This window comes from Dicentrarchus labrax, unplaced genomic scaffold (genome assembly GCF_905237075.1).
Source record: "Dicentrarchus labrax unplaced genomic scaffold, dlabrax2021, whole genome shotgun sequence".
Taxonomy (NCBI): Eukaryota; Metazoa; Chordata; class Actinopteri; family Moronidae; genus Dicentrarchus; species Dicentrarchus labrax.
In genome coordinates, this window is record NW_026136714.1 from 26080424 (window position 1) to 26100070 (window position 19647).

The 19647-nt window shown below is 41.7% G+C and overlaps 1 protein-coding gene across 2 annotated transcripts in view; it reads right to left on the minus strand.

The window, feature by feature from the left end:
• Positions 1 to 13670, minus strand: part of mamdc2a (MAM domain containing 2a) — a 32991-nt gene extending 19321 nt beyond the window's left edge. For both annotated transcript variants that reach the window (XM_051422162.1, XM_051422163.1), the window contains exons 1-3: positions 13407 to 13670; positions 13152 to 13286; positions 4122 to 4372 (exon numbers count right to left, since the gene is read on the minus strand). In XM_051422162.1, coding sequence (XP_051278122.1) covers positions 4122 to 4372; positions 13152 to 13286; positions 13407 to 13434 — 414 coding nt within the window. In that variant the 5' untranslated portion in view covers positions 13435 to 13670. The remainder of the gene's footprint in view (positions 1 to 4121; positions 4373 to 13151; positions 13287 to 13406) is intronic.
• Positions 13671 to 19647: the final 5977 nt, after the last annotated feature.

The window sequence follows — 19647 nt, forward strand, 5'->3', positions numbered from 1 at the left end:
TGTCAATGGTGAGGTGGAAACTGTCTGTGGTTTTGGTGAGGGATTTGGGGCCGATAATGATAAGGTCTGATTTGTCACAGTTGAGTTTGAGAAAGTTGGAATGCATCCAGGATTTGATGTCGGTGAGGCAGTTGGAGAGAGTCGAGTGAGTGGCCGGGTGATGGATTTGGTGGAGATATAAAGCTGGACGTCATCGGCATAACAGTGGAAGTGGAGACCATGGTGGCGAATGATGTTGCCAATGGGGAGCAGGTAGAGTATGAAGAGGAGAGGACCAAGCACCGAACCCTGGGGGACGCCTTGGGACAGGGGAGCAGTGGAGGAGGTGCAGTTGTTGACATGGATGAATTGTTGTCGGTCTGTGAGGTAAGATTTTAGCCAGGAAAGTGCAGTGCCAGTGATGCTGAGAGAGGACTCAAGACGGGAGAGGAGAATGGTATGGTTGATGGTGTCAAAGGCTGCAGTGAGGTCCAGGAGGATAAGGATGGTGAGGTGGCCGGAGTCAGCGGAGAGGAGGATGTCGTTGGTGACTTTCAGGAGGGCTGTTTCGGTGCTGTGTTGGGAGCAAAACCGGATTGAAATGGTTCGAACAGTTCATTTGAGCAGAGGTGGGTTTTGAGTTGTGTGGCGACAATACGTTCCAGTATTTTGGACAGAAAAGGAAGATTGGAGATGGGCCGAAAGTTAGACATGATGTCAGGGTTGAGTCCAGTTTTTTGAGGATGGGGGTGACAGCAGCCAATTTGAGTGGCGGGGGACTGAGCCGGACTTGAGAGAGGAGTTGATGATTTCTGTGATGAGTGTGGAGATGGCTGGTAAAGAGTCCTTGATGAGGTGAGATGGGATAGGATCCAGGACACATGTAGTGGTTTTCATGCCTGTCATGATTTTGGGCAGCTCCCCTGGTGACACGGGGCAGAACTGAGACAGAGGCTGAGAGGCGAAGGGGGAGCAGATGAAGGAGTGGGATTGCAGGCTGTGGGGGCAGGAGCGGAGGACAGATTGTTATAAATGGTGTCGATTTTTGATTGAAAGAATGAAAGAAAGGAGTTGCATTTGTCAGTGGTGAATGACTTGGAGGTATTGTCGCTGGGCTTGAGGAGTTTATTTACTGTAGAAAACAGAGCCTTGGGGTTGGTGGAGCCAGCGTGAATGAGGTGAGAGTAGTAGGTGGACCGGGTGGTGTTGAGGGCATCCTTGTACTGCAGGAGGTAGTCTGTAAAAGTTTGGAGATGAACAGTTAAACCGGTTTTCTTGTAAAGTCTTTTTTTTTCATTTTTTTCATTTTGTGCAGTTCAGGAGTGTACCAGGGGGCAGAGTGGGTGAATGAGACGGTTTTGGTTTTGATGGGGGCCAGCTGATTGAGACAGGAGGAGAGTGTTTCGTTGTAGAACTTGGTGAGGTCGAGGGGTTGTCAGTCAGCGGTGGGGGAGGAAGATATTTTACTTGCAAGAGAGGTAGTAAGAGCTGAAGGGGAGATGGATTTGAGGTTTCTGAAAGATATTGTCCGTTTATCCTTAATGGTGGGAATGGGGATGTCAATGTCCGTGATGATTGCCAGGTGGTCGGAGATGTTGAGGTTGAAGCTGGAGAGGTGAAGTAAGGTGAGACCAGTGGAGCAGACCAGATCCAGGATGTGACCACGGCTGTGGGTGGGAAAGTTGACGTGTTGGGTGAAGTTGAAGCAGTGTAGTAGTTCCAGGAATTCAGTGGCAGATTTGCAGTCATTGTCAATGTGGATGTTGAAATCTCCCAGAAGAAGAACGGAAGGTGAGATGGCAGATAACTGAGTTAGAAAGTCAGAAGTCGGTGATAAAGGAGGGGTTTGGTTTGGGGGCGGTAGATGATGGCAGTGACCAGAGGAGTGGGACCGAGAGTTTGAAAGTGAGGTGTTCAAGGAGTGAGCAGCAGGGATGGAGATGGTGGTGTTTTGATGTCCTCCCTGTAGATTGCTGCTACACCACCTCCCGCCCTCAGGTCGGGGTTTGTCAATGTAAGTGTATCCGGTGGGTGTGGTCTGGTTGAGCAAAAAGTAGTCCAGAGGTTTGTGCCAGGTTTCAGTGATACAGAGGAAATCCAGGTTATTGTCACTTATGAATTCATTCAGAATGAGACTTTTATTGTTAAGTGAGCGGGTGTTGAGCAAAGCCAGTTTCAGGTGACGTTGCTTCGTGAAAGTTTGAGAGGACCGAGGAAGGGGGCGGAGATTAGATAGGTGCACATGTCGTTTGTTGTGATGACGTAATGAGGAAGTTGCGGTGCGTGAGCAGGACCAGATGGATGGGATAGAGTTAGGAGTTGAACAGTTGTAGATGAACATACGACCAGAGCCTCTGTGTGGAGGACGGCGAAGTAGTCCAGTTTCACGGAGGATGTCGGTGCAGTCCGGGCGTTGATGGTTGTTGAGTGAGTGGAGGACGGAGGTGGAGTACAGCGGCGGCATGATCCAGGTGTGGAGCGCTAGCACGGAGCAAGTGCTAGCTTGTGACCATGAGCCAGGTGTCTGTGGACGGAGCCGTGTCGAGTACTCCAGAAGAATCCACAGGGTGATCCACAGCATAACCGCAGCAGGCGATCTGTGGTCCGATGATGAGGCGATGAGGAGAGTGGCCCCGGCCTGCTAGCCTAGAGGACCCGGTGATGATAGGAGGTCGTCAGCTCGATGCGGTGGTGGCCAGCGGAGGAAGCCAGCCGAAGCCCGACAGAACCGACCACACCGGGACGGAAAGATCCCGGGAGGACGGGATAATCCGATGAGGAGGAGAGGGGCCGCCGGCCTGCTAGCCAGGGGGTCCAGGTAGGGAGAGGACGTTGTCAGCCTGATGCGGTGGTGGCCAGCGGAGGAAGCCAAAGCCAAAGCCCAGTAAAGCCGACCACACCGGGATGGAAAGATCCTGGCAGGACGGGCAGGTGGGCTCGAGCTGGCGAGAAGATGGCAGGGAAAGACCGCGGAATGGCCACCCCGAGGCAGGGCGATGAGGCTATGCCAGTCCCGGGATCCTGTAGCTAGCAGGAGCTAGCAGGACGGTGGGAGGACTTCACAGGTACGAAGCAGATAGATAGCAGTGAATCTGTTTGCTCTCCAATTTCAGAGGACTGCCAAACCAGACTATCTGGTGTGGTGAGGCGTAGGTCAGAGACAAAACTTTATCATAAACTATTGTCGGAGACGGAGCGGCAGCCAAGGTGCGCCAGCATCCAAATGAACTATGAACCACCATAAAACACTAATTCTCGCATTTGCTGATCTCATTTTCTCTGGGCTTTGGCTCAATCACACTCTCTCTCTTTTTATCTCTCTGTCTGTCCCTCGTTCTATTGATTGCAGCGAGGAAGTAGTAATGAAGCTGAACACACGTTTTAACACCCTCAGGGTTGTATTTCAGACGCATCAGTGATGGGTGATCAGAAAGCACTACCGACAGAGCAGGGACTTTTATGGCACCTGCAAATATGGCTGAGGAACTGAATTTAGACCCTGTGGTCACACACAGGTAAAGATTCTGAGTTCTTAGAAAGGTTCCTCCTGTGGAAACAGAGTATTAGTCACTACCACTGGGCAACAAGAGCAGGGTTATGAGAGTGACTGTAGTCTATAACCCTGTAGTAGTGGTTGGACATTTGTAGATTTATGAGACTTATAAAACAGTTTTGACACAGTACCACTACCACTTGTCAATTGGTCTATCAGGTTTTTTTTTTTCTTGGCCAAGTTTTATCATTTAATTTTGCTAATTTAACTCCCTCCAAAAAACGAGGGAGAGCTGCTGCTCAGTGACAGACTCAAAAAATGCTAAGAGAACTTTTTGCGTGTGAAATCGCCACTCTTCTCCCAGCTGAAACCCAATGTACCACTTTCCAAAATCTTCAGCTCTAGCTATATATTGACAGGACTATAGGTGCACTAATCAGGAGCTATGAAGGAAAACTAAATCTCATATTCAGAATTCTTTTCTGGAAGACAGCAGCAAACATTTCGGAGTCATGGGGAACTGGAGCCTATTCCTATTCCACAGTGGGTGAGTTTGAACAAACTTATAAGCAGAGGAGATGTTCTTCCAAGAGATACTAACTTATAAACACGGATAACTGATGAACTGTGTTTTTACAGCCATTCCTACCTGGTAGGGGATTGTGGTGTTGGGGAGGTCCACACTAGCAATGAGCCAGCTGTCGGAGGCCTTGTCGGCAGTCCAGAGCCGGTAGTCAAAGTTATCGCTGTCTGGTCTGAGGTGGAGCTGCAGGGAACCTTGTCCGGTGATCTGGTACACCAGCCTCACACAGCTCCATTCCTGGTGGTCCAGAACTGGACTGACAAGAACCGCCTGCTCTTGTTCTTGTAAGGAGGCTGAGTCCACTGTTATCAAATGCCCTGTGACAACCAAATGAAGATATATCATATTCATATACAGTATGACTAGAGCTGCAATGACAATACAATTAGTTGTAAACTGTTAAATTAATCTCCAAATATTTTGATAATCGATCGCTTTTGAGTAATTTTTTTAAATGTCCACATTCTCTGATTATAGTTTCTCAAATGTGAATATTTTCTCGTTCCTCTACTCCTCTGTGACAGTAAACTGAATATCTTTGGGTTGTGGACAAAACAAGACATATGAGGTCACCTTGGGTTTTGGGAAACACTGATCAACATTTTCTGACTTTTTCTGGACCAAACAGCTAATCACCTAAGAAAGATTAATCGTATCAGGTGGCTATTTTTTACACTGTCCATGACCATATTTTGTTCATATCGTGAGAATTCAGCTTTCATTTTTTGGTGATCAACAAATATGTGACAAGCTTGTCTTTGAATCCCCTGGCAGAGTCAGTTATGCACAACTATAAAACAAACACAAACTCATAATGAATGCACAAACTGAAGTTGAATTAACAATAATCTAGATGCTAACACAAGAAGAGAATATTTGTATATGTCATAATGCATGTCTGGAGGGGATCTTTAATAAGAACAGAAAGTTCTTATTTCCAATGGTAAATGTGTGAAGACCACTCCAGATTAGGCTTGAACTCACAACCTCGTCTGCTTACAGTCCTAAGTACATAGTACACCACTGGAGCTCTAGAAAAAAAGGGGAACAACAACAGAGGCACAAAAAGGTACTGAAATGAAAAGCAGAAAGGTAAAATGTCAAATACTGTGCATTGGAGCACATACAGCTTTGCATATGTGTATCACTTGTTCCCGTATTATGAACTAAAGAGAGACAACGATGCAAATAAGTAATGACAGAAACCCTGAGATAGAGTTTCCATCTTCCCTTTATGTCACAGCTGAGAGACTTTTTACCCATTCAGCCAGGTCTGAGAGAGCAAAGAGGCAATTTAGTGGATATAAACTGTGTTTATGGAAAGCTGGTTTACATGCCCTCACTTCTAAATCAGGCTGGGGAGGGGAGGCAGGGGGATTTACAGTTGTATCTATGATCCCTTATTTGGTCAAATTAAGTTCGTCGAGAATCTTACTAGCAGGAAAGGTCTGTGAGCGACCGAGGAACAGGTAGGACAGGGGTTGAATCTGTGATAAACTGGGTGTTGTGTGCAGAGGCTAACTACTGCAGGAGTCCAGCATGTTGAGCTACATTTGTTCTTGAAAATGAAACTTTTGCTCAGTTGCGACCAGGAGAGGAGAAGAGAGGAGAGGAGAGGAGAGGAGAGGAGAGCAGAGGAGAGGAGAGGAGAGCAGAGGAGAGGAGAAGTGTTTACGGAGTATTCTACAGACCTAAGTGCCACTAATATTAGCAGAACTTTTCACCTTAAGTTGTCAACATATTTAAAGTCAGAAACTGGCTGGGAGAAGCTCTTAACAGTCCAGAGAGATAAGGAGGATTCGTCGTGGTGGTCTGTGAGACAGCAGTGAGGCCCTGACAGCTCTCCACCTCGCTCCATCCATCCCTGTCTTTCTGTTTATCCTGTTCCAGCACAGCCTGATGTCTTTGTCTGTGATGTCTCTGTTTAGTGAATATAATCACCTAGGACATCCATCCTGGTTTTTTACCACAAACTCTGCCTTGGGTTCTTTTTTCGGTGCAGCTTCCTCAACTCAAGCCCACATTGCCATGGCAACCAAACAGAAAACACAGCCGTGGTCCCGTCTTCTTTTTTATGAGCCTATTTATTGCCACAGTGGGTGTAGTCTATCACCATCTCCAAGCTCATTCCATCTCAGCCTGGTTAGGGGTTTAGAGCAAACCACGCTGGTTCTCCGTGAAGCTTCTGTTTGGGGCAGAGCTCTGTTTTCAGCGTGGCAGGGAATATGCAGAGTACTAGCACCAGCGAGTACACAGTGAGATCTAAAGGCTTGGCTGGGAGAGAGAGATGGACACAATTTACAGTACCGCCACTTATCTCAACAGTTGCAACATAAACTGTGCTGACAGATCATCATAAACAGAGGGTGCTGCTTTGGGACGCTCTGTGGCTGGATGCACACAATGGAGCAGCCGGTGGAAAACAGGACAAAAGGGGGAGTCGATCGGAATGTCTGGCTTGGTCTGTGGAGCGTGGTGACACACTTTTGTAATGCAGGAGATCAAAACCCAGCACATCCTCAAACTGTAAAATGTCAAAATTTTATTTAATAAACTCAACTTTTACAACTTTTACCAATAGTTATCACATTTCAGAACTTATGAAAAAACCTTCTTTTATCTCATTTTAACAAATATATGACATGATTACCACAGGATTTGTTTTCAGAAGAAAACTCATAATATTATAAGTTCAAGTAAAAAGTGATAATTCTATGAATAAAGTTAAATAAAGTTGTAATTTTACGCTGCTTTTAAAAAACACATGAAATTCCCATGTTTCATAGGTTTCACATAGGAGTTTACATGGGCTTTACACATTACACCACAAAAATGTTCCAAAACCACATGTGCAAAACGTATATGTGGTCACATGTGAGCACATGAATTTCACGTGTGTTTCTGCACATACCTTTAAATAAAAGGGAACGACAAAATGTAATTCACAGTTAAGGGTGCAGTGTGTAGGATTTAGCGTCACTGTAGTTGCTGATTGAAACACTGTGTAAGAGAAACTACACTGGCCACAAAACTTGCAAAAAACACAAAAGGTCTTATCTAGTGCCAGTGTTTGGTTTGTCTGTTCTGGGCTACTGTAGAAACATGGAGGTTCAACATGGCAGACTCTGTAGAAGAGGACCTGCTCCCTCTGCAGATACAAATGTCTCATTCTATTCTTATTCCCAGGTGATTATGGACTAATCAAAACATACCTATGAATATTATATTCCATTTCTCACAATCTTGTGCACAGATCTGATTTCATAACAATGAATCAGCAGCTGATACTGCTTAGATTCTGGCTACTATAAAAGCTGTAACGATTAGGCCAGTGTCACATTCACACTTTCCCCTGATGTGAGCTATAGTTGTGGCGTCAGTTGTGTCCCAAGTGAAACATCACAATCATGTGTGAATGAGCACATTTCAAAGAGCCTACCCAGACTGAATTCCCTCCCAGCACCAAATCCACCAACAAATTTAGCTCTCTGGTTTCACCTTGTGTCTGTAACTATTTGCATCACGCCACTCTCGTCTCTTCACCCAAAAACTAGGGCACCTGATCTGGCCTGGCAGCTCTGCCTGTGGAAACACAGCTACCCTGTAATATTTTGGCTTGGCATTCCAGTGTGTTTGACCCATTTAAAGAGACTGAGTGTCGCCACACTGCACCTCACTAACAACAGATTCTTAATGAGGACTACACTTGTACTGTGACATGTGCTTGCTCTACTATTTAATTTAATGGCTAAATCTCAAATGATTAAGTCAAATGAAGACTGGTCATCAATAAAGGCCTTGTAAAAAACATTTTGAGGGGTTGGAAATGACTGCACTACTATAATTTTCATGGAACTAACTTGGTTAACAACTCAGTTCAACAACAGACTCACCATATTTTAAACCAATTTCTTCTACTTCGTCATTCTTACACACTAACACACACACACACACACACACACACACACACACACACACACACACACACACACACACACACACACACACACAGGTCCAATGACCTCATGAGTGTTACAAACACACTTCAGCACCTTTCACTTTCTAATAAACTCAGAAAAGTGAGGATAAACATCCAATGAAAGTTTACATTTCCCTAAATAGCTCACATTAGGGTATCACTCAAATGCAATCCGGCAATTACACACACTGAGGAGAAGCTTATAAAAGGTTTTTCAATCAATTTCCCTCTGCTCGTAAACACACAGTATCCTAATAGTAAGGAATGCATTTTACTGGGATTGCCGGGCTCCAAAAATAAGCAGCAAAAGTGACAACAGATTGGAGAGCACAATAAAACTAGGTTATTAGTTTCATTAATCGATTATAACTTCTTGTTTTGCAGATATCGTTTTGAAAGGAGAGGATCGTTTGTTTGTGACGGGTGACTTCCACCGAAAAAGAAGCAGCTGGCTTAAGGGCAATAGACGTTTTTAAAGCAGCCCTTTTGACTTAAAATAGTAGGGTAAACACAGGTTTCCAAACTCCAAATGAATCGACAACTTGGGAAAAATGCCAGTGTTTGGTTTGTTTTGTCTGTTCTGGGTTACTGTAGAAACATGGTGGTTCAACATGGCGGACTGCATAGAAGAGGACCTGCTCCCTCTGCAGATAAACACGGTTCATTGTAAGGTAACGAAAACACAACAGTTCCTATATTCAGGTGATTATACACTAATGAAAACAAAGCTATGAATATTATATTCCCCTTCTGCCAACAGATCCTCCTACATGTTACACACTGGACCTTTAAATAGTCCTATTGGTAACACCTGTGTTCACCCTACCATTTCATGTCAAAATGGCTGCTGTGAAAAAGGTCTATAGTGCAAATGGAATGACAAAGAACGACTAATGAAAGAGGAAAAACAGAAAAACACCTGTTGCACCTTGGAGTCATGATTACTGTATGAAAGCCTGCAGCTCTTTATGATAATCTACTTATTGGTTTTTTTTTAAATTAGTTAGTAGAGAAGTGGACTGTGTAGTTAAATAAAGGGATGTGTGTTGGCAGGAATACATGTCCTTATACATGGGTTCCGATTCAATATATTGCGATATACTGCAATACTGTAAGCGAAGCGATATATGACACACCACCTATGCACCACCATGTATTTTTGTATGGATCTGCATTCATATTTATCACAATACATGTAACATCTAACATCATAGCGCTCAGTTTACATTTACAACACTTCTATTGAGTAGCTAGGGATTTAAGAGTCAATACAATATCACAAAAGAAAATATTGTGATATTCAAGTGTATCGTTATTTTCTTACACCCCTACTTTTTAGTCCTGCTCAGAGTCGGAGAGTAGATGTACTTCCAAGAGATACTGTAGGTTACGGACCCATTTAACATGACTGAGCACAAAGACTGGAAGCAGGACAAAACTGTACTGGAAAAGTCACAGGAAATATGAAAATGACACCTGTTACACCTGTATATTTAACTCCAAGGTGTTATAATTTATGAGGCTGTAGTTAAGAATGACGGTTTTTAGTGCATTATACAGTTTAGTAGGTTATACAGTGCAGTTTCCAAATGCACACAGGTCAAATAAAAGCTCAAGTGAGAAAAAAGTCCCTGGACTTATATACATTAAAAATATCCAGGATGGATCACTACCATTCAAAAACATGTTGTGTAATAAGTGTGAAAAGTGCACCTTGAATGAAATGTTCACCGTGTTCCTCTGTAATTTATCTCATCATTCCAGACGGCATTTTAACTACCAATTATAGGATGTGGTCTGTAAAAGACATGGACATTCGGCAGGACAAGAAAAACCCAAGCAAAGATACTGTGTGAGGCAAATTTGAGTCAGAAATCGCACTCCTAGTCATAACTCATTCAGCGTGACTTACACTATTTTGCATCCATACTGGCAAAAAACTACTAAGGATATGAAGAAAAATTGGTAGTCGTTCCATGTAAGTTTTGTAGTTTGTAGTTTTGGAGTTGTTACAGCATAAGCAATAAAACATTTCCCTAAAACTGAAAAAAAGAAAAATGAAAAATGCAACTTTAAACAAATAACGTTAACTTCGTTAATCCAATAAATTTTTAAGACCTGTCACTTTAGGACATTTGAATTCAGATCATTGGATTTTAGACTTTTTAAGACGCTACAGACACCCTGTAAGCAGTTGAAAGCTTATGCTTCAGAACTTCAGAAAAAAGGTACACTGCAAACAGGAACTGCTAATTCAGTCAGGACCACTTTTGTCAAAATATCTTATATTCCAAGCAGATTACATTTGGCGGTTTGGCTTTTTTTTGGGACCTCCTTTTTCTTCGCGTGCCTGTGGAAGACTAAGAGGAGAGCACACCCCTGCCCTTCCATACATTGAAAAGTTTAAGACAAGGAGAGGGCAGCAGAGACCCCCCAGGGTACAGAACAGAGCAAGCATCAATGGCAATCAGATAATGACATTTGATTAATTAGAAACAACATAAAAAGGAGGAGCTGGGGTGGAGGTGGGTGCAAAAAGGCTTGTAGAGGAGCAGCAGAGATAGGCAGGCAGGCTAAAGCAGCTTAAATAAGGCGCCATGTAGATGTTTGCCAATTGGATGCTTGAGGAAATCAGGTGAGCTGTCAGCTGACTGTGTATGGTATCTAATGGGAAGCTTAGAGGAATCAGCTGATGTATGTTTATGACTAGCTGTGATCGTATGATATAGCTGTAACTGAAAGCTAAGCCTGACTTCGTGCCCTGCCTGAACTAACACTATGCTCAATTCGCTGATTCTATGTACTTTTAATGGTGTCTATATGACACCACGTCATTGTATTGGTTCTCAAAAAGATCACAAAATAATATTTGAGGATCGCTTAATTTTTTTCTTAATGACACATCTATTTCAACTTTTTAAACATGCAAACAATAAAAAATACAGATTTACTGTAATGAGAAATAAAATTTGTGTTAGATTTTGTTAGGAAAAATGTGATACTACAAAGACGAAGTGCAGGATCTGCATTTGTACAGTCATAGGTCGCCATTTATCTCACTTTCATCGTTAGTGGAGTTACTGCGGTTAGCCTTTGTAGGGCAGAGTACGCTGACGTGGCTCTATGATAGCTTTCTAGCCCATGGAAAAGCAAAGCGGTTCTTAGAAGGTTTTCAAGTTGAACTAACTCTGAACCAGCACTAGCACCACCCCAGAACTAGCACTATGATCGCATTGGTTGAAAGAGGGAACAAGTTGGTTCAGATTAACAGAAATATTTCGGAATTCCTACATTTTCAAACAAAAATTTCAACAGATTTCACACAGCTTATAAAAAAGTAGGTCAAGTAGCTCTTCACATGGAAAGAAACTCAAAGGTTCACTTTAAAATACAAGGACATTACTCCAGACTGGACTGAAATTACAGGAGGACCAGCCAGTTCACCGAACAGTAGGTAATTGTGGCTATAATTACAGTATTACTGGGGTGGGGGTGAAAAATGACCTACATGTGCGCTCTGACCAGTGCAGCTAATGTTAAAATCACTCCCCTAGAGACATGAATCCAGTACTGATGGGGGCTTTACAAGTGTGATTTGGAACGTCCAGAACGCAGAGTAAACTTTTCAGTGCAGTACAGTAAGAGACATCTTGTGTCCAGTAGTTAAACTTATTATTTGTATACTAATACAGCACATTCTTGGTGTTTCACTGAGGGGGAAGAATGTGGTTTTAACAATTTTAACTTGGTAATGGAACTTTTTATGGAAAGCCACCAGCTGACAATTTTATGCAATGCACTATTACTACAAGTCTACTGCTGTAGTGAGCGATGGGGGGTGGGAAAAGATGAGAATGAGGACAAGAGCTGTTGTCACACAGTAGAAATAGGCTTTTACTACAAGAGTCACCACAATGGCCGGCTGTATGGTGGCAACAATGGATGTCACACACACACACACACACACACACACACACACACACACACACACACACACACACACTCAGAATCTTTCTAGCCTCAATTCTGAATGTCTCTATTGATTAAACCTAAATGATGGCTCTGTGTGCCAAGTTACAAAGTAATTTCACTGCTTAATTGATAATCATCAATTAACCAATGGGGTCCCAGCTCCAGTGCTGCAACTAATGATTTTTGTCACCGTCGATTAATCTATGGATAATTTTTCTAGATTCATCGATTAGTTCTTTGGTCCATAAAATGTCAAAAAATGTTGATCAGTGTTTCCCAAAGACCAAACTGACGTCCTCAAATGTCTTGTTTTGTTTTTACAACACAAAGATAATTAGTTCATTAGAGTCAAAGAATCAGAGAATTTGGACAGTTTGTCTTAAACAATGACACAGTTGAAAATATTCAATTAATCAACCAATAGCTGCAGATCTAGTCTCAGATCCCTCACAAATGGTCACCATACGATTACTGGGTTAGAAAATAAGCATTTTTAACAATCTGCCCCAAAAAGTTTATTTTTCTGACTTCATTCAAATCTTTTCTTGTGATGTACTCCATTGCATTGCACCTTTAAAGGTACCATAGAGTTTTAGATCACTAGTAGTGCTATGGAGCAATATTCCTGTTTTGTATTTGTAGAATATATGAAGTCCTCTTTTCAGTTGCTTAAATACCTGTAGCCATCATGCAGCTAAAGGTGTGTATGTCTGTTGCATCTGTAGGCTCTAGTTTTGCAGTATGTACTGTATTTAAATCGTCACAAACCACTGACCTAGATTAAATATTCTTGTATGCTGATTACTATTTACCACTTGACTGTTACCTCATGTTATGTCATTACTAACAATAAAAACACAATCATTCACTGTACATTCTTCAATCTGATCTGCTGGACTGTCAAATCAGTGAGTGTACATTCGAAATTACATTCAAATGTTCTATTTCTACACTTCTAACATTTGACTTGTAAGTGGTTACAGAATATCTGTTGTGTGAGTCTACACCAGAGTCATTTACAGACCATACTATGTTCCCAAATAGGTGCATTTCATCAGGGTATTTAAATGGCAGTATGAGTAATACTGCACTATTCCAAGCATGTTTATTTCTGTCAATAAGCAGAGCTCATGGTGACACTGTACCTTCTTCATTCATGCTCCAGCTGCCATACTCTGGGTCTGATGTGTAGCCACAGGTGCCCAGCTCGAAGTTGCAGGATCCGGGCAGCAGCTGCTGTTGCTGCTGCTGCGCCCTGAGGAGTCCGCACAGTAGCAGCACTGCAACAAGAGAAGAGACAAGCATCCATGCTGCAGAGATCATCTATGCTTGTTAGACCAAAGTTAAAAAACCCATGGTTCTGGTGCAATATAGTGAAATAGTGAAATAACTTTATTTACCCTGGAGAGTGAGGCTGAGGCTGCTCATTGTATCCGCCGTTGCAGTAAGTTTGGGATCTCCCTTTGTAGTTTCCTGCTCGTCTCCCGTTCAATTCCCCAAAGAACTACAGCACCAGCAGCTCTTCGAACCCCCCACTGGTTGTCTTTCACATATTGTAGCAATGTCAGCAGGAGAGATGGAGCGTTTAACCGGGTGGATGAATGGATGTCCCGGGGACGGGAGGCAGGAGCAGCGGTCCAGTTCGCAGCGACTCTCCGCCTACTTTTGCGGCTCTTCTCTGACACATTAATGAGCCAGGGCCGCACCCAGACATGTCCGGGGCCTTTTTTGTGGAATTCCCCCTTAACCACCCCGCCACCATGAACAGATGTATGGGGCTCAAAGAAGAGTAATAAAAGTCTGTGAATCTGCTAGTCCAAGCAAGTTAAATGTGGCTTTATTTGTCAGTCAGGATTCCTAATGACACACACTCTCTTGTTACATGGTGGGCTGTCTGGACCACAGAAAGCATGAGACACACAGGCCTATGGGCTCAGTCAGAATTAGAATCAGCTTTATTGTATAAGTAGCATGTAATACAAGGAACTGACTCTGGCTTTTAAGGTTGCTCTCAGTGTACCTACCTACCTACTACCTACCTACCTACCTACATTACAAATAGACATAAAAACCAAGGGCAACAAAGCTAAGCAAAAATAGGTAAAGATATGCATAGAACAACATACAATTACTAGGACAAGTGTTCTGAAGATTATAAACAATAATAACAAATAATGCAATGGAATAAACATTGCATAGGTAAAGAACTAGACTGTGTAGTCTGTAGTGTGTTATGTGTGGTATGTGTATGTATAATGTACATGTCTACATTACAGCGCAGGATTTATAGATGGATGAGCAGGGGCGGATCTAGAGGGGTGGCATGTAGTGCCAGCTACTGGCCACCCCAGCTGCCACTCCAGTTTGGTGTTAAAAAATGGAAATGTATTTGTTATGGCCACATTTTAGACTAAGTGTGGCTTAAGTTCAATGAAAAAAGATATGTATTTGGAAAAATATCTGAAGATTTGGGAATAAAACAATTTATTGATTTCTGGTGTAATGCCACCTTTAGATATTTCTATTCAATGTTGCCACAATAATGTAATGCTTTTTAGTTCAAATATCTTTATTTGACTTAATATTGATACATGTGATTGTTTGAATATTTCACTAGATCTGCCCCTGCATCAGAGTGATGGCCTGTGGAGAGACCGTTCTTGTGTTTGGTTGATTTCTTGTAAGTGTTCTGTGGTGCCTAACAGAGGGAACAGGTTGTGTCTAGGGTGTGATGTGTCTGCAGTGATGTTTCCTGCCTGTTTCATGACTCTGGAGATGTTCGACCTTCCAAAAGCAGACCTCCCACAGGCGGACATTTTTTGCATCATCCTGTTTAAATCAATCTAATATATATAAGGATGCTAAGGCTTCAGTCTTTAACAACAACAGGAGAACAACAGAGGAGAGGATCAGTTATAAAAATGAAAGAAAAAATATAAAAAAATGAGCATATCTCAAAAACAAAAAAAATGTGTATTGTTCAAATAAGATAAATTATTTCAATACTTTTTCTCAATTATTATGGTTTACTGATTTACATAACCTTTTAGCTGAGGTTGTACAGATTTTAGGGATATAAATACATCTCAAGATACTCAAAGAAATTACATCACAATAAGCAAAAAGGTAATAAAAAAAAAAAAAAAAACAATGTAGCACTTTCTAGTGCAAAGTTCAAAGGGTTGTCACAGTGTAAACATGTCTGACATGAAGTTGTATTTAAGTCAAAGGTCTAATTTATGCAACTGGCCCCTGAATGGAGGGCAGGTTGGGACCAATGTTTGTTATAATGGAAAAATTAACATTATACATGTGTTCAAATAAAAACCTTCTTTTGATACTAGTCAGCTGCAAATATGGCTTTACCCAAAAAAATTCTAACAAAAGGTTTCTCAGTGGTTTACAGTAGTATCAGATGTACTTAAAAACATACTAAAAGTTTACCAAAGTTTGACTCCAAGAAAGGCCCCATTTTCAAAATGGCGGCCGTCAGGTCCTTAAAATGACCATTACTCCTTTGTATTCCTCCTATACCAGGAATACTGGTGCCTGATACATGTGTTGGTCATGTTATATTCTAATTAGCATAATTGCATGATAGATAAGTGATTACAAGTACAATTATATATTAAAGCAATTGGTTACAAGCATATTTATGCAAAAAATAAGTACGATTTCCCTTAAGTAATTGCATATTTCTCCTTTCTCATATCGTTTTGCCTAGTGTTGGTGGTTTCTGTGGTTCATAACCATTCTTTTGATTTCAATAAAGAATAAATTCACTAGAACTGTGTGGTACTGTAAAATTAGTCAAAACAGGGCTGCTTGCCACGTGAAGGCTCAGTACTGCTAACCCCTTTTATTTTGTTGTGTTTTATTTTTTGTATATATTTTTTTATATTTTTTTTAATACTTTTCTTATTTGTACATATCTTTTTCTATTTTCTTCAGTTGTTTCCTCTTATTCTGGTTTATTTTTTATACTTTTTTGCACTGTGACCTTCACTAGATTTACCATTAGTCTTCACACTCTTCCTCCCATAGAGGTTGATTATAGTGATTCTCACAATTCCCAACTTGACATGGTCCACAAGCAAGCATGCATGGTAGTCCATGTGCCCTGCAACTGCACCGTTTTGTTCGGCAGGCAGTTGTGCAATTACAGAGGATCATCTGCAGGAGGCTCTCTGGCAGTCTTACTGGTCATAACTGGTAGGAACCGGTTGTCCACCAGTTTCCATCCCCAATCCACTGTGTTCATGTCACCTTCACCTGGAATGCTGTTTGTTTGCCAACACTAAAAATGCATGAAGTTGGGTGCCCGGTTAGCTCAGTGGGTAGAGCGGCCTAGGGTTCAAATCCAACCTGCAGCCCCTTGCTGCGTGTCATCCCCTGTCTATCTTCAGCTGCCGCTATCATAAAGGCAATAAAAAGCCCCAAAAAATACTTTAAAATTCTTTTAAAAAATGCATGAAGTTGTATCACATCCTGTGAAGGCATAAATAAACAGCAACTGGGAACACAAGTCACTAGCCAGGACTGGTTTCATCTCACTGATGTTGTACACTTTAGTAGCTTTGGACTTGTCTGAAGTTCCCATGGTACACTAAGCTCCTCTCTTCCTCTTTCTTTCTGCACTCATTCATGTCCCATTAATGCATGTTACTAACTTCACTTCTTCCCCGGAGTTCTTGTGCTTTCTTGTCTCGCAGGTTCTTATCGATCCTCGTGGAGCCTCCTGCCATGGTCCTGCTTGACTGCCATTGCCAATACTGTTGTTGCTGTGCACCTGTCTGTCTGTCTGTCTGTCTCTCTCTCTCTCTCTCTCTCTCTCTCTCTCTCTCTCTCACCCCAACTGGTCGAGACAGACGACCACCCACCTAGAGCCGAAGGATCTGTCCTAGGTTTCTGCCTTTTAACAGGCAGTTTTTCCTTGCCCTCGTCGCCAAGTGCTTGCTCATGGTTTTACTGTTGGGTCTCTGTAAATAATGTTATAAAGAGTTCGGTCTAGACCTACTCGAAAAGTGTCCTGAGAGGCCTCTATTATTCGTCCCAGCATAGTAAAGGAGAAGAATGAGTAAGTCTGTATCTTCCCCTATCAAGGTTGTGGGCTGATGTTCTGAGGCCTTGACTGCAGCTTTGACAATGTCCACGTCTGCATCACCTGATGCATTGATAACAGTGCAGCCCTTCTTCTCCAGCTCCTCAGTCATAAGATTGATAAGTCCTTGTTTGTTGCAAGATCTGGAAAGGAAATCATCCTTTCTTCCCACAAACTCAGTCCCTGCATTGAAGTTAACGATGGGGTGAGTGTTTTTACCACGTCTCCGATGCGTATTGTCTTTGATGGGAGGACCTTCGCTATAACCATCAAAAACGACTGCTGCTTTACCATAATGGCGTATGGTAAAGTCTGCATATGACTGTGCAATGGCACCGTAACTGTCACCCTTTTTCCATGCCAAGCGGTGAACCAGGGAGCCACCGTCAAGGACATAATGCTCAGTTGGTGGGATGGAATCCAGGACAGTTTTGTTAGATTTCTTGCTTGAGAACTCAGTGACTGCCTGCGCTAGTTGGGGCTTGTTGGCTTTACGGAAGATTTCCTTGCCTTCTAACAGGCCTGCAGGAAATGAGCAGAGCTCATAGCTCATTACATCTTCCAGTGAAAACTGTCCAGTTTTCGACATGATCAGGAACCGTTGGAACAGCAAAGCAGGATCAATGGTTCGGTCTTGGGCAACTTTGATGGTGGAGTCATCTGCAAGGGTTTTGTTTGAGCAAAATGGTGTACACTGTGCTGCCAACAACATTTCAATGAGGCAAGCAATATCAAATGTCAGTATTCTCTTCCACCACCTGAATTGCCAAAATTGTGAATTTAGTTTTGTTGGGTTTAGTATAATGCCACCTTTATACTCAAAAACATCTATAGAGGATGCATTACATATGTATTACCTTATTCAAATTGAATAGGCCTCTGTTTGGGCTAATTCAGAGTTGTTTATGATCAAAAGTTATACAACTCCAATTTAAGTTACTTTTGGGTGCAATAACTTTTACATTGAATGTCAAGTCTGTGTTTTAGAATAAAAAGGGTATGTGTCCAAAAAGACGTACTGAGTAGGACTTACATGACATAGGCTAAATCGTTGACATCTCTGGTTCACCCCAAACAAAGATAAAACCTTACAGTAATTTCACAAAATCATGTATACCATAAATATGTAATCTTGTCAGTGCAATTTAGACAAGTCCAATTGATTCATAGACCCAGAAAACATGGGGTTAGACACCAAGATTACTTGGCTAGGTCAAATAATGAAGGAGTTAGGATATTTTAAGGGCTTCCTGCCCATCTTGGACGCCATCTTGAAAATTACACCTTTCTAGTGATCAAACTTTGGTAAACTTTTAGTATGTTATTAAGGACCCCTAATACTACAAAAAACAGCTGAGAAACCTTTTGTTAGAATTTTTTTTAGGGTTAGGTGTTTTTTTTTTCATATATGCAGCCGCCTATACTGGTAAGCTTTTGTTGTGCACACGGCCTTTTTGGTCTTTATGCACGAATAATGCTTTAAATGTCTTCATAAGAGTTTGTAATGGTTAACAGTGGAGAGTGCTGACACACACACAAAAAAACTGTAGCTGTGTAAGTGGGCCAAAACAATGTCCAAAACACTGTATCTGGGGGGAACTGCAGAGTTGGTAATAATTGTCTGTGGGTTGGTCACTAAGACTGACACCATAGACATTACACATAGTCATGTAATCCATAATTATTTTAAATGTAAATCTTTTTATTGACATTTACAGGGTATAACAAAAGTGCAGTGCTGGTCATCTTGTACATAAGAGAAATGAGTGATAAGCATGGGTATACAATGATAGCAGCTGGCACCAATGCCAACATATAAACAAAGCATCAATGAACACAAAACAGAACAAAAGATGTATATATACTGTGTGTATATATACTAACAATAAAATAATTCTTTGCAGTTTGACTAATTGTGTCACTCCTCCAGTGAGCGCAAACAGAGCAACTAGAGGATTTTGTTCCAGTTTGAAGAAAAATGTGATCAGTTGTTGTCTTTAATGCAACTACTTGATGTTTATTTATTTAACAAGACATCTCACAAGGGAAGAATTAAATCAAATCTAAATGACCCAAATAGTTTTCTTTTCTGTACAATGATATATCAACCAATATTAATTTTTATTGTGTAAGGGCCTCTTATATTAAATAAATGTGACCATGATATCCACAGAGCAGGACATTAGTGTAAAAAACTTTTCAGTGCTCTCTAGTGGACAAACTATGTAATTGAGCTACTGTTAGTAATCAACCGGGAGTGAGTTGAGGGCAGAAGAAAGATCAAGGAGGACATTCACATCCAACACCAAAGAGCATCTTTGAACAGAGACAGGGGTTACCATCTTCCTACATATATGGCCACACCATGATTACTGAGCAAACTTCATACAGTGATGGAGACTGTGGATGTGGTTGAAAGATTTTTTTAAAAAAGCTTGTAAGGGATACACTATTTTTTATTAGATTAATTTTTTGTCTCCATTGCTTCAACCTGTCAACGCAGTCATAAAAGATAATAAAAAAATACAACTTCGATTTCT